The sequence below is a fragment of the Tupaia chinensis genome, unplaced genomic scaffold (assembly GCF_000334495.1).
Source record: "Tupaia chinensis unplaced genomic scaffold, TupChi_1.0 Scaffold000272_1, whole genome shotgun sequence".
Classification (NCBI taxonomy): Eukaryota; Metazoa; Chordata; class Mammalia; order Scandentia; family Tupaiidae; genus Tupaia; species Tupaia belangeri.
In genome coordinates this window covers 304104-319286 of record NW_006159754.1, presented here as the reverse complement: position 1 = coordinate 319286, position 15183 = coordinate 304104, and the positions used below count along the sequence as shown (strand labels likewise).

The 15183-nt window shown below is 42.1% G+C and overlaps 1 protein-coding gene across 1 annotated transcript in view; it reads left to right on the top strand.

Moving 5' to 3' along the window:
* Positions 1 to 15183, top strand: part of LOC102473681 (ceruloplasmin) — a 36155-nt gene extending 20972 nt beyond the window's left edge. Inside the window, exons 15-19 of the mRNA XM_006149718.2 lie at positions 2160 to 2266; positions 3642 to 3846; positions 7830 to 7969; positions 12745 to 12907; positions 15064 to 15183. Of these exons, the coding sequence (XP_006149780.1) occupies positions 2160 to 2266; positions 3642 to 3846; positions 7830 to 7969; positions 12745 to 12907; positions 15064 to 15080 (632 nt within the window). The 3' untranslated portion in view covers positions 15081 to 15183. The remainder of the gene's footprint in view (positions 1 to 2159; positions 2267 to 3641; positions 3847 to 7829; positions 7970 to 12744; positions 12908 to 15063) is intronic.

The window sequence follows — 15183 nt, the reverse complement described above, 5'->3', positions numbered from 1 at the left end:
CACCATGTGGTTCTGTTCCCCGACCCAGAGGCTTAAAAATCATGCCGGGTGCTTGTGCATGCATGCCCAAAATCCCAAAAGGAGAATGGAGGAGAAGGGATGATGGCATAGCCGTGTTCCCTGAAGAGTGATTTCTCACTTCCCCCTCCCCCTGTCCCTCTCTGTTGAGTGTATGCACCCTATAGTAAAGAAACAAACAAAAAAGACTCATAATGAAGTCACATATAGGTAGCACTCTTGGGATCAATGCAAAGAGAAAGAAGTAGGATTGAGCAGGAGGCAAGTGGAGTAGATGCAGCTCCAAGTCACAGCCAACATTACAAGAAGGTTACCCTCAGCTTCCCTGAGCTTGGGTCAGAGAGCTCGGCCTGCATTTGTCATTAGGTGCAGGGTTGGGCATGGCTGTCCCAAAGGAGGCTGATACCTGCTGAAGCAACAAGAACTTCACTCTTAAAGAAGAAATTTTAAAAGGGTCCCAGAATGTCCATCCGAATTGCCCATGGAAACCATTAGTCCTGGATATTCAGGAAGGACAGATTTGTGAAGCTTAGGGACTGAAGACAGATCGTTGGTGGTGGGTGGAATATTCCCTGTATATTTTTAAAGCAGCCATCTTTTTTTAAAAGAAGAATTATTTTATTAAACTTTATTTATTTTTAATTTGTCCAGAAAGGGACGGGGGCAGCAAGGGGTGGGGGATGGGAGGTGGCAGGGGGAGCTCTGGAGCCCAGACTGCTGTCAGCCATGTGGGAGTCCAACACCCTCAACCACCACACCCAAAACAGCAGTCTTATGGTGGAACTGACGTGAATCTGCTCTCAAGGGAGTTTGTAAGTTAGTGGTCTCTGTTCTGATTACTCAGGAAAGGATGGTGTTACATGCATTCCCCAACACTGCTGAGCACCTGCTGTGTGGCAGATGCAGCGGTGTGCTGGAGGGTGAGGGTCTGGATGAAGTAATTCTTAAAGATTTGGAAGTGGGGGGCCAGCAGAGGGCAGAGCAGTTACATCGCTAGAGTACCACAGGATTGACTGCAGTTCAATTCCCGGACCTGATGGCTTAAGACTCACGCCAGGCATGTGTGCGTGTGTGCTTAAGATTCCAGGAGAATGGAGGAGAAGGGATTGCAGTGTGGCCATCCCCCTAGCGGGGTGGGGGCGGTGACCTCTCACTCTCCCTCTCACTGTCTCTGTCTCTCTCTCTGTCAAGTGCAGGTGGCTTAAGGCAAAAAGCTCTAAAGAAAAAAGATTTGGAAGAGGTTGAGGTTGATAACCATATCATGAGGTCTTGGAGAAATTAACTTGAGTTTCCAAAAATAAAAGATGTAGGATTCCATGGAGAAGGGAAGCCAGAAGAACATTACCGCAAGCACATAGAATTATGATTCCATGGGGCTGGGACCAGCAGAGTAATGGTTACGTTGCTGGACTCCCACATAGTCGACCGCAGTACAAGTGCTGGATCCAGTGGCTTCAAGCTCACACAGGGCGCCTGTGTGTGCATGTTGAAAATCCCAAGAGCATAATCGAGGAGACAGCATTGCAGCATGGCCATCTCTCCTGGGGGGTGATTTCTTTGCTTTCTATCTCTCTGTCTCTTCCTATAGCAAAAACCTCTCTCAAAAAAAAAAAAAAGATTCCATGGGTATCGCTAAAGTTTTGAGTACAGGGAGGAGGTGCAGGTGATGCGCATATGGGGAGGTTCAGAGCTGGGACTCAGGTTTTTGTCTCATTTCAGAGCCTAAGTTATTGGTACTACAATAAATATTTATTGAACAAATAAACTAGATACTTAATGACTGACATTTTTCAATGGCAAAAATCAGTAGAAGGTTTTGATCCAGTAACTCCGGGAACACAGAGCCAACGCTTATCATGACACTGACTTCACGCTGTGGCCCAAGACATGTAATATGAAGGGCTTTGGGTGTTCCATCTCATCTAATGTCTAAAGTATGTATGTGTGTGTATATATATATATGGAAATATAAGCTCAGAAAATGGGAATGCATTGACTGAGATCACAGAGCTAGAAGCAGAGCCAGAAGACGAAGACTGTGCTGCGTCATATTCTCATAGCTTTAGTGTTGGCTTCCCGATTCTCCATAAAGAAGTCTGATTTTAAAAAGACTCTGTTTGAATGCACTTTGTCTATTGCAGGTGAGATTCAAACGTATACTTGGAAGATCCCTGAAAGAACTGGTCCTACCTCAAATGACTTCGAGTGTATACCGTGGCTTTACTATTCAACCGTGAATGTGATAAAGGTAAACTTTAAATCAAATCACAATTTTTATTCTATCTCCTCCTATAATTATAAAGGGAGGAAGAAGGACTTTTATTTTATTATTATTATTATTTTAATCTTAACATTGGGGCCAGCAGGTGGCATGGTGACTAAGGTGCTAGACTCCCACATGGCTGACTACAGTTTGAGCCCAAGACCAGGCAACTTAATTCTTCACTTTCCTTTTCTCTCTGTCTGGTCAAATTAATAATAATGACAATTATTAATAACAAATAAAGTATGTAATTTTTTAAAAGTCTCAGCACCATATAAGCTTTCTATTAAGGAACCTAAATACTACTCAGCTTTTTTTTTGGCGGGGGGGAGAAGTTTTTGCTATAGGGCATGTGCACTCCCCAGAAAGACAGAGAGAGACAGAGAGATAGAAAGCGAGAAATCACCCCACCGAGGAGATGGCCACGCCACAATCCCTTCTCATCCATTTTCCTCTTGGGATCTTAGGCATGCATGCACATGTGCCCAGCGTGGGTTTAAGCCACCAGGTCCAGGACTCGAACCAAGGTCGGCTACATGGGAGTTCAGCGACATAGCCATTATGCTAACTGCTGGTCCCAATACTGCTCAGCTTTTAAGCCTACATGGGTTTGCATTTTTCAAGAGCAAAATAAATTATTATAATATGACTAGATTTATACTTTTTTCAAAATGTCACTCTGAGTTGGAAAAATATATCTAATTATATAATAATATTTTATAATTTATTCTATTCAGTATAATGGGTTACAAAAAACAAATGAAAGAATTTAAAAATTTTTATGATTAATAAAAACTATTATTCACATATTTTAAAACCTTCAATTCTACAGTGCAGTTTATTTACAGTCAAGGGAAAAAAGAGCTGGCACAAGTTCTGTCTTTGAACTCTTACTTATCTTGGCTCATTCCTTGTCTGGAACAAAAATCTACAGAGATTTAACCTAAAAACAAAACAAAGGTAAACAAACCCAGGCTCCCAGAACTCTGCCATAGGGACAAAAGCATAGCAGCAAAGAGACTTAGACCTTTAGACTTTCCTGCCAACCAACTCAAATGCCAGGGAATTTTAATTAAAACCAAAGTTCTGTTTTTTAATTAAAATTTCAAAAATAGAGCACAGATGCCTAAAACAGAAGTGCATTTGTTCATTTCAGATTTCAGCTTCAAAGAGTAAGTCTACAGTTTTTCTCCAATCAAGGACTGAGCATGTTAAACATGTCAGCCCTCACTCTGTAACTTAGAATCCTAATTAAAAATCTGGAATCTGACTTCGCTAAAACTTGATTCTACTCCTCTTATTGCTTGGGGGAACTTTTTAGTTGTGGACACAGACAGTTGACTTTGCTTTGCTTCTTCAGGATACGAACAGCGGTCTGGTAGGCCCTCTGATCGTCTGTCGTGAAAATGTAAACGTGAACCAGATTGTTCACCGTGTTCTCCTCTTCATGATTTTTGATGAGAACAGATCTTGGTACTTTGAAGACAATATCGCAACCTATTCTCTAGAGCCAAACAAGGTAGACAGGGATGATGAAACGTTTCAACTCAGCAATCAGATGCACGGTAACGTTCCCCTCCGGACTCCCCAACTGCTGCCCATGGGTCGTTCCTCCCCACCACCACCAAACAGAGGTTCATGTTTGCCAAGCTCAGTTCAGTTTAGAGAATATGATCATATAGAACTGGGGTATTGGTTATATAGCCTATGGGTCAACATATTTTTCTGCAAAAAGCCAGATAACAAAGAATTAAAATTTCTAGGTCACATGATCTCTGTCATAAGCTATACTCTCCTGTCACCTAAGATAAAAGCGGTCAAAGACGATGTAAAAACATGAAATTACATGAAAAATACTTCATGTCTGGACACCGAATGTATTTTTCATGTAATTTTCACATGTCAAGAAATAATATTCTTTTAAACTTTTATTTCAACTGTTTAAAATTGTAAAAGCTGGACCAGTCAGTGGTGTGGTGGTTGAGGCCACTGAATCCCATATGGCCGACTGCTCAGTTGAGTCCTAGACCCAGTGGCTTGAAAACATGCTGGCCACATGTGCTTGTGGGCGGCTTGAAAACATGCTGGCCACATGTGCTTGTAGGTCCAAAACTCAGAGAGGAGAAAGGAAGAGAAGGGATTGCAGTGTGGCCACTCTCCCCCTCCCCTTTCTCCCATGAGATCATATGCCCTGTAGCAAATTTAAGAAAACAAAACAAAACCAAAAAGAAAACCTCTTTAAAAACTGTTCTTAGCTTATGGGGTATAGGAACATAGGCAATGGGTTAGTTCTGGCCCGGAGGCTATAGAAACTGAACTAGCGGCTTAGCCGAGTCCAAGCTTTCAGAGCCCTGTGGAGGGCCTGACGCTTCGTCTGAAGAATATTACATGGATGAGCACAGGGAGAGGTGGGGCTTGAAGCAAACCAGACAATCCCACTGCTCTTCTCTATCACCAACACTAAAGCCCTCTCAGGCAGAACTTTTGAAAACTCCATACTCATCAGTTAAACTTTTTCAGGTTGGTTGTGACTGGGCATAGCATTCTCCTCCCCTCATGGAGAATCAGTTAGTAAGCCAGTTATTCAAACTAAAAGCACACCATAACACTCTCACTTATTCCCCTTTTTTTTACCATAGGATTTTCTCACTGCAGAGAGAGGGAGACATAGAGAAGGAAAGTGAGAAATCAACCCCCCAGGAGGGATGGCCACATCACAATCCTTTCTCCTCCATTTTCCTCTCAGGATTTTGGGCACACACACCCTGTGTGATTTTTAAGCCACTAGATCTGAGACTTAAACCACTGACAGCCATTTGGGAGTTCAGCACCTTAATCACCTGCCACCTGCTGGCCCCCTTAATCACAATTTTTAACCAGTGAAACTTCTGGTCCCAAGTCACTCAGCTGAGGAAGCTAAGGGGTATGAACTGGGTACATCCTTAACTAAGGCAATTCCAAATATGGTAAGTTTCAACTTCTTAGGGTTAGAAACATGTACATTTAAACTTAATTCAAAGGTTACATCTATTCTACCAATAGTTTCTTTTCTTTCTTTTCTTTTTTTCTTTCTTTCTCTTTTATTTATTTATTTTTTTTTTACTATAGAGCACATGCACTTGCTGGAGAGACAGAGAGAGGGAAAATGAGAAAGAGCAAAAATGAGAATTCTCCCCCTCTATGGCAATGGCCATATCACAATACCTTCTTTTTCATTCTCCCCTCAGGATTTTGGGCATACATGCCCAGCGTGTTTTTCAAGCTGCCAGGTCTGGGACTCAGACTGTGCAGTCAGCTATGTGGGATTCAGCCTTAACCACCAGACCACCTGCCAACCCACCAGTAGTCTTTTAATAAGAATCATGGAACAGACCAGACCTGTGATCTGGTGGTTAAGGGAAGCTGGATCTAATGTGCCCAGTGGAAATTTGAGTCCTGGCCCTGGTGGCTTGAGAAACACCAGATGCAGGTGTGTGCATGTCTAAAATCCTATAGGAAGGAAAAATGGAGAAGGAATTGCTCATGACCGTGCCCCATGAAGAATGCTTCCCCCTTCTCCCTCTCTGTTTCCGACTCTGTCTGGTAAACTCATGCATCCTCTGGCAATTAAAAATTTTTAAAAAAATAATCATAGAGGGCACCAAACACCTTATTAAACAGTGAAGAGACCCAAAAGCCCATAAAAGGGCATCTTTCTTCAAGTTGTTCAGTCTAGCAGGGGTCAGACTTGAGATTGCTATCACCCAAAGCAGATGTAGAAGCTCTGGCTGAAAGACCATGTAGACACAGTGCTGTTCTCATTTAGAAGGTGAGAAAGGTTTCATGACGAGAGAGGCATCTGAGTTAAGTATACAAAGTTACACAGACGTCTATTCAGAAAAGGAGGAGAATAACAACCAAGACAGGAGGAAGAATATGAGCTAAGTCACACAGCACTTGGGAAGAAAGGGCCAACAGCATTGGGGAAGACCTTAAATACCTCATTAGGAATTTAGACTTGGTAAAAACCAGGGTTTCCCAGTCATGGCATTACTGACATTTGGGGTGAGATCCCTCTTTGCTGTAGGGAGCGCTCCCTTGCATTGTAGATGTTTAGCACCATCCATATCCTCTACCTACTGTTAATCTCAAGTTGTCTAAGAGGTTATGATGCATTTTTGTGTAGAAAAACAGAAAAAAATACATGGTGACTTTTCTAAGAACCCAGTAGCACCTCTCCTCAAGTTATGACAAGTGCAAATGTTGCCCTGCATTGCCAAATGTCCCCTGGGGCACAAAAATCACCTCCTGTGAAGAACTCTATGCTAACAGTGTCAGTTACACCGATGCAGGGCACTGCAGGGGTAGCTGTGTGATTTTAGCCCCAGTTATGGCAGGCATGTAGGTGCTGGTACTCCAGGTGTGGTCAGTGGACCAGCGGCTTAGTATCCCTTTGGAGTTTATGGGAAATGCAGCATTTTGGGTTCCACAGACCTATTAAATCAGAGACTGCATTTTGTTTGTTTTTGTTTTTGTTTTTGAGAGGTTTTTGCTATAGGGTGTGTACGCTAAGAGGGACAGACAAATAGAAAGCGAGAGTTTTTGCTATAGGGTGTGTACGCTCATCAGAAAAACAGAGAGGGACAGACAAATAGAAAGCGAGAGATCACCCCCTGGGGGGATGGCCATGCTACAATCCCTTCTCTTCCATTCTCCTCTCAAGATCATGGGCACACATGCACACACACTTGGCATGAGTTTAAGCCACCAGGTCCAGGACTCAAACCACGGTCAACCACATGGGAGACCAGCAACATAGTCATTACACCAACTGCTGGTCCCCAGAATCTGCATTTTTAACAAGAACCCCAGGCCATATGCACAATAAGGTCTGAGAAGCACTGGTCTGCAGCAGTGTCTCTAGTTTTTCCTATAACATCCTCTATCAGCTACAAGTATTAGAGCCGACCTCCACGGATATGACGTTATATAGGTGTAGAGATATACCCTGCACTGCATACATTTTTAAAGATGTTCACAAAGTAGAAAAATAAAAAAGAAGACATGTTTGTGTGTATATATGTGTGTGTATATGTATATTCATATATGACTTAAATGCTCATATTTTGTTCCTATTGGAGAGAATTAAAGAGGGGACCTGGACCCTAGGCACAGCCATCACCTAGGGCAGTTAAGTGGGACACATGCCTGCTATTCTAAGCCTCTCGTGATCATTTTAAATATACTTCAAATTAATCGACACATTGACATCTGCATCAATTTAGGTGTCCTTAGTTGTGAAATATTCAAGTCCAGCCCAATTACAGCAACACAACACTCGTTCTTTATTTCCCCAGGCAAGAAACACTCTAGAATTAGAAGCCTCTTTGAATGGATGACTGGGTGACTTGGTCATGTGTAGCAGCTTCCTCAGATTGATTATAAAATCCTCACCGCCCCTGAAAACATCCTTGATACTTTCTACAAGGTGTTAGGAAAAGACCCACATTATTTAAAATCCTCGTTGAATGTAAAACACTGTATTTCCCTGTCCCCCGTCTCTCCACAGCAATTAATGGGAGAATGTTTGGAACGAACCAAGGTCTGACAGCCCACGTTGGGGATGAAGTGAACTGGTACCTGATGGGTGTGGGGAGTGAATTCGATCTGCACACGGTTCATTTCCATGGCCACAGCTACACATACACGGTAAGCGCCCTCCACAGCTCCATGCCCGGGTGCCTTGTGAGCTGGCTGTTGGTGTCGCACAGCGGGGTAACTGGAAGGGGAACCAGAGCTTCCAGTTCCTAAGATCCGCAATACTCGTGGCACACGTACGTAATTGTACATTTAGTTCTTCATCTCCAAGGGACATTTGCTGAATGCTGGCAGAGAAGGAAGCATGTTTATTTCTCACTTTAATCTGATATTATTCAATAGGCAAACGAAACTTTCATGACATCTTTAGTCTCATCCTTTCTATCCCAACTTACATTTTTTGAAAATTGTCAAGTGCTCAGTAACAAAAAGGAAAACACCCCAGAAACTCATGTGCATTCTGCCACATTCACTTTCCCTCTTATATTTTTGTTTTTATTTGATTTTTTTTTTAGAGAGATTTTTGCTATAGGGCACATGTGCTCACCAGAGAGACAGAGAGAGACAGACAGAAAACAAAAAATCACACACCCCCGGGGGGACGGGGATGGCTGTGCCCCAATTCTTTCTCCTCCATTCTCCTCTTGAGATTTTGGGAGGGCACACACGCACACATGCCCAGCATGAGTTTGAAGCTGCCAGGTCCAGGACTCAAACCGTAGTCAACTCTGTGTGAGTCCAACGACATAACCATTACGTCATCTGCTGGTCCTATCCTCCTATGTATTTTTTCTGAACCCAGCTAAAAGTAAATTGTAAACATCACAACCCTTTATCCTTCAATACTAAAGCATGTGCATCCTACAAATAGTTTCTTCATTGATCTGAGAGTTTCCTCATTATTGGGTCCATGTCAAACAAATTTGGACAGGACACTACACAGGTGCAGTTTTGTACCTTCCATGCATCCATTGAAGGGTACATAATAAGAATGGGTTTTAATATGGGTGATATTGAGTTAGATAACTCGATTGAGGTGACATATACCATTCCTCTCCATTTTCAAGTATTGTCTTTCTCTTGCAAATAATAATGATCTGCAAAATACTTCTTTAAACATATTTCATACTCCAATGATTTTGTATATTTTGGTTTTAAAAGCATATGTTGGGACCAGCAGATGGCATAATGATTATGTCGCTGGACTCCCATGTAGTCAACCGTGGTTCAAGTCCTGAACCCAGTAGCTTAAAACTCTCACAGGGCATGTGTGTACATGCCTGCCCAAAATCCCAAGAGTGAAATGGAGGAGAAGGCATTGTGGTATAGTCATCCCCCCTTGGGGTTGATTTCTCACTTTCTGTCTTAATGTTTCTCTCTGTCTCTGTGGCGAGCACATGGACGCTATAGCAAAAATATCTCCCCAAACCAAAAAAGCATCCATTGATGATGCTTGCTAGAATCAATTTTTATAATGGGTGTTACAAAATGATGACTTTCTAATTCTATCATTCCTTCAATATTTATATTATGATGTGGTCTTTGCAGTGCTTTTTACTATTATTATTATTGCTATCTTTTTTTCCTAGATATTATGATGTGGTCTTTGCAGTGCTTTTTATTTTTATTATTATTGCTATCTTTTTTCCTACTTGATCTGTTTTTAGTCAGTCTCTTTATATCTTGTCTGAATGTCTTCTCATCCCAGCAGTCATACAGCCTTACATTTGTTTTATTAATGACTTTGACTTATCATTTCTCTAATTCATTTGAAGTATTTTTAATTATTTTTTAAGGTTTTTGCTGTAGGCCATGTGTGCTCTCCAGAGAGAGACAGAGAGACGGAAAGTGCAAAATTACACTGCAGAGGAGATGGCCATGCTGCAATTCTTTCTCCATTCTTGGGACTTGGGACATGCACACACACGCACCTCGTGTGATTTTCAAGCTGCTGAGTCCAAAAGTCAAAGTATGGTTGACCATGTGGGAGTTCAGTGCCTCCATACCACCTGCTGGCCCAGTATTTTATATTTTATCGTTCCACTTTCAGTCTCCGAGTTAGTGTCATTTATTTACTTGAGAAGCATATTCTTTATTTCTTCATCCTAATCCCTTGTATATTGTAAAAATTAGTGTATAATTTAGGGCCTATTCTTTGCATTTGACACCTCAGACATAATCCAACCACTTGGCATTAGTATAATTCATTCTTTTCTACATTGATGAAATTTCACACAAAGTTCTCCTGAATTCTAGCTGGATTATGTATAGTTAGTGCACAGTGTCTATTGTGGAAATAAATTAAGTGGTCATGCAGGACTTGGTTTGCACAAAGCCTTATTAGAGAGCTGCTTTCTTTCCGGTCTTTTAGTGAACAAAGTTGTTCCTCTTAAACTTTATTTTTTGGCATAAAAACTGTTTTCATTATGGGAAATTGATATAATAGAATAATATAACTAACTTCTATTATTCATTACCCAGCTCCAACCTCTGTGACCCCACTACACTATGGTCTGTATTTCCCATATTTTGAAGCAAAAGCCTAGATAGTAGGGTAATTACTAAATTCATAATTGCTTATATGAAATACATTTAAAATTGTGACAAAAGAGATTTGAAATTTACTTACAGCGTTTTACAGCATTTTGGATGTTGTCAAATATTATAGATAGTTTAGTTCAGCAAATACTTCTCATATGAAAGAACTTCAAAAAGTTCATGGAAAGTAGAATTAAAGTAAAAATTTATTTTGGTAAAAAAAAATTTGAAAGTAATGCATATTTTTTCATAATAAGCATTTTCCATAAGCTTTTTGAAGATTCTTCATATGCATAGTCCCATGCTAAGAGTTGTGTGGAGTCAAAAGGAATCAAAGCCTTACTTTTCGGGGTCAGCAGATGGCATAGGAGTTATGTCTCTGGAGTCCCACATAGCTACCATAATCTGGAGTCCTGAAACTGGTGGCTTGAAACTCACACCAGACACAGGAGTGTGCATGCCCAAGATCCTAGGAGAAGAATGGAGAAAGGATTGTGGCATGGCCATCCTCCCTGGGAGGTGATTTCTCACTTTCCCTCTCACTGTCTCTGTCTCCTCACCCTCCTCACCCCCTACCCCCCACCCCCAGCAAGCATATGCGACCTAAGGCAAAAATCTCATTAAAAAAAAAAAAGACTTGTCTTGCCTTTCAGGAGCTGTTGCTGGGGAATGAAATGGTGAAATGGAGGGTGACCAGGATAGAACTTTCTATAAACCAGTAGTGTTAAACGTTGGATTGGAACCTTGGCTCTCTTTCCAGAGTTCTTAACTGCTTCACAAAACTGTCTCCAGGGCTAGCTCTGTAGCCTGGTGGTTAAAGCAGCTGGCTCTCACATAGGTGACTTCGTGATTTGAGTCCCACACTGAGGAGCTTGGGACACACCAGGCATGTGTGCGTACAAGCACCCAAAATCCTGAAAGGAAAGAGAAATGGAGGATAAGGAATTGCAATGTGACCGTTACCAATGGGGGTTGCTTTCTCCTCTCCTTCTCTCTCTATCTCTCTTTAGTGACTGGTGAGCACATGCACCCTATAGCAAAAACAAAAAAAAAGAAAAAGAAAAAAAGAAAAGAGAGGGAGAGAAAGAAAGAAAGAAAGAAAGAAAGAAAGAAAGAAAGAAAGAAGAGAAAAAAAGAAGGAAAGAAAAAGGAAAGGGAAGGAAAAGGAAGGGAAGGGAAGGGAAAGAAGAAAGAAAGAAAGAAAGAAAAGAATAGAAAGGAAGGAAGGAAGGAAGGGAAGAAAGGATAAAAGGAAGATAGAGAGAAAGAAAAGGAAAACTGCATCCCTGAAGGACGATCCCACTTAAACTGCAGGGTCGAGTGACACCAGTTCCCAGCCGCAGCCACTATAACCCATTTCAGGTTAGGTCATCTACTCTCTCCACTGTGAGGTGCCTCCATCTTCCTCCATCCTTGACACAGCCACTGGGCTTCACCCCTGCCCCTCCTGGGAGAGCAGAGTCATTCTCTGGAGTTCCTGACCTGGTCCTGGGATAAGTCAACCAGTCACAGCCTGTTCTAGAAAGCTACTGTCTCCTTCTCCACATCCTTCTCTAGACTTTCTGAACGCTCTTCTCTGCTCCGGTTATTCTCCATCATACCCTACAACCCTCAACCTACCACCCCAGCCACCCCTCCCGGCCAGAGCAATTCATCTCCTCTTATTCTTTTCTTCGTCCATCTGGACCAAGGCCTGAGGCGCCATCTCTCAAGCTCAAAGTAGTCCAGGTACATAGTTTCCTAACACTGGGTTTTCTTAGGAGAGAAATGAGCTATTAAATGCTCTGAGCCCTCAGCTCCTACCCTAACAGGGCCGATGTGGTTGCAGGTGCTGAAGGAGCTCCTCCTCCCTCCTCCTTTCTTTCCTCTCCTGCTTTCTTTTCCTATAACCAAGAGTCTTCTTGATTAGTTGCACCTTGAGGAATGAGCAACCATCACATCACCAATACTCCTAGTTAGAAATAGTTCAGTTAGAACCTTTAGAATTTGTGAAACTATCTGTTCTCTGAAGTCTAGGGTACTCTGCTGTATGAGATGCTGGCTAGGTATCTAACACTTATACTGACCATAGGCAATCTCAGAGAGGGAAGCATTTTCTTTGTGACCTAACACTAGAATATTCTGAGATTTTCTTCTTCCTTCTCTAAACTTTCTATTGTACTCAGGGGAGGGAAAAAGAAAAAAAGAAAAAGGAGCCTCAATGACTGAATCTTTGCAATATACCTAATACTTCCCAAGTGTCATCTAATAAGGTATATTAGAATTGGGGCATTAACAGTAAATGGCAAGTTTTGTGCATTGCTGATACTTTTTATAAGCTATTAATAGTGTTTCATCTCTCTGTTAAGGATATGGGAAAGTATCGATCTGATGTTTATGATCTTCCACCGGGAACCTTTGCCGTTGTAAAGATGTACCCAAGAGCTGTTGGAACATGGTTGTTTCATTGCCATGTCGGTGAACACATCGAGGCGGGAATGGAAAGCACTTACACCGTGTTTCCGAACAATGGTAAGGACTGGCAGGTCGGAGCAGCAGATCCTACCTGCCAACCAGGACGTGGGTCTCCAGGGGTCCTGATGGGATGGAGCACTGGGGGAAAAAGACTGCAGTGTGACCAGGCCCCATGGGGGGAGGGGGTTCTAGTCTCTCTCTCTTTTGCACACACATGCATGTACCCTCTGACTCTAAACATTTTTTTAAATGAAAGAAAATCAAATATATCGAACATGTTTGTTTTCTTTTTTTCTCTTTTTTTTGGAGAGATTTTTCACTATAGGGTGCGTGTGCTTGCCAGAAAGACAGAGAGAGACAGAGAGACAGAAAGCAAGAAATCACCCTCCAGGGGGATGGCCACCCCACAATCCCTTCTCCTCCATTCTCCTCTTGGGATCTTGGGCACACACGCACACACACCCGGCATGAGTTTAAGCTGCCAGGTCCGGGACTTGAATCGTGGTTGACTACATGGGAGTCCAGCGACATAGCCATTACGTTAACCGCTGGTCCCTCGAACATGTTTTTTATGCACTGTTTAAAATATGCTATATAGCTCTCAGGTTCCATGGACATTTTCTGTGTGGGGCTCCTTGCCGAGTTGATGGAGTGGAACAGCTGAAGCAGGGAAAGACAGTCTATGTGACAGGTCCTCAGAACCCTCTCTGAATCTAAGAATTGCCTTTCTCATAAGACCAGAACTGATTAGCATGAAATATAATTTTACCCTATTGGTGCTATTACTAATATCAATACGGACCCAGTTAGAATAATTATTACTTTTATTCCTAACATCGTTCATGTGCATTCTTAGTAAAAGAGACTTTAGTGTGCTTTTGAAGAGATGAATCCTCTAGGCAAGCTCCTGGCCCGATGGCTAAGGGAGCTGAATCTCCCATGACTGAATGCCAAGTTCGAGTGCCATCCCCAGCAGCTTGAAAGATGCTCTGGGCATAAATGCGTATGTGTCCCTCAGGTCCCCACAGGATGGAGAAATAGAAGACGGAAATGTAGTGTGACCCTACCCTATGAGGAGGGGGATACTTTCTCCCTCTTCCTCTCTGTCTGTCTCTGGGCTTTTGTTTTTTGGGTTTTGTTCTCCCTCTTCCTCTCTGTCTGTCTCTGGGTTTTTGTTTTTTGGGTTTTGTTTGTTTTGCTTTGTTTTGTTTTGCTCTTTGTGTATGTCCTCTGGCAAAATTAAGAAAGAAACAAACAAAGAGAAAGAGAGGAGAAAGAAGGAAGGAAAAAGAAGAAAGAAAGAAAAAGAAGAAAGAAAGAAAGAAAGAAAGAAAGAAAGAAAGAAAGAAAGAAAGAAAGAAAGAATCTCCTATTTATAACTTTATTTATTTGTGAAACTATAGTCTTTTTCCCTTAGGTTTTCACTATAGGGCATGTGCACTTGCCAGAGAGAGGCAGAGAATGAGGGAAAGTGAAAAATCACCCCCCAGATGGGACGGCCATGCCACAATCCTCTCTCCTTCATTCTCCTCTCGGGATTTTTGGGTACTCATGCACATGTGCTAGTGTGATTTTCAGGCTGCTGGGTCTGGAACTCAAACCATGGAGTCAGCTATGTGAGTTCCAGCACCTTAACCACCATACCACCTACTGACCTCTGGAAACTAATTCTGTAACCAAATAATATGAAGGCAAATTTGGTAGAGTCCACAGCTTCTCTGTCCCAGGGATGGTTGACAGTGATATTGCCTAAATTAACTTAGTAAGTAAACAATTTTTTCAAAAGTGATGATGGGGACCAGTTGGTGGTGTGGTGGTGAAGGCAGCTAAATCCCATATGGCTGACTGCACAGTTCAAGTCTCAGACGAGGAGGTTTGAAAAACACGCCAGAGTACATGTGCGTGCGTGCCCAAAATCCCAAGAAGAGAATAGAAGAAAAGGGATTGCAGTGTGGACATCTACCCTGGAGGGAGATTTCTCATTTTCCCTGCTATGTCACTCTCTCTCTGTCTCTCTCTGGTGAGCACACACACCTTATAACAAATTAAGGAAAAAAAGTGACAGGTGGTCATTTTAAGGATATTCTTAACTCACATAAATTTTATATGTATTCCTAGTAAGTATGTAATCATTTGAGTTTAATATTCTAATTTTAAACGAGCTGCATGCAATTACATAATATTGTTAAGAGTTGAAACTTTTTCTTCTACAGGATCTGTCTCTTCCTAATAGATAAATTGACAAACTACGAGCAGAGTAAAGCAGCTGAAGAACAAACACACAGGGATGGGGCGGCCTAGGAAGAGCCAGCTGAAGACTTGGACAACAATAC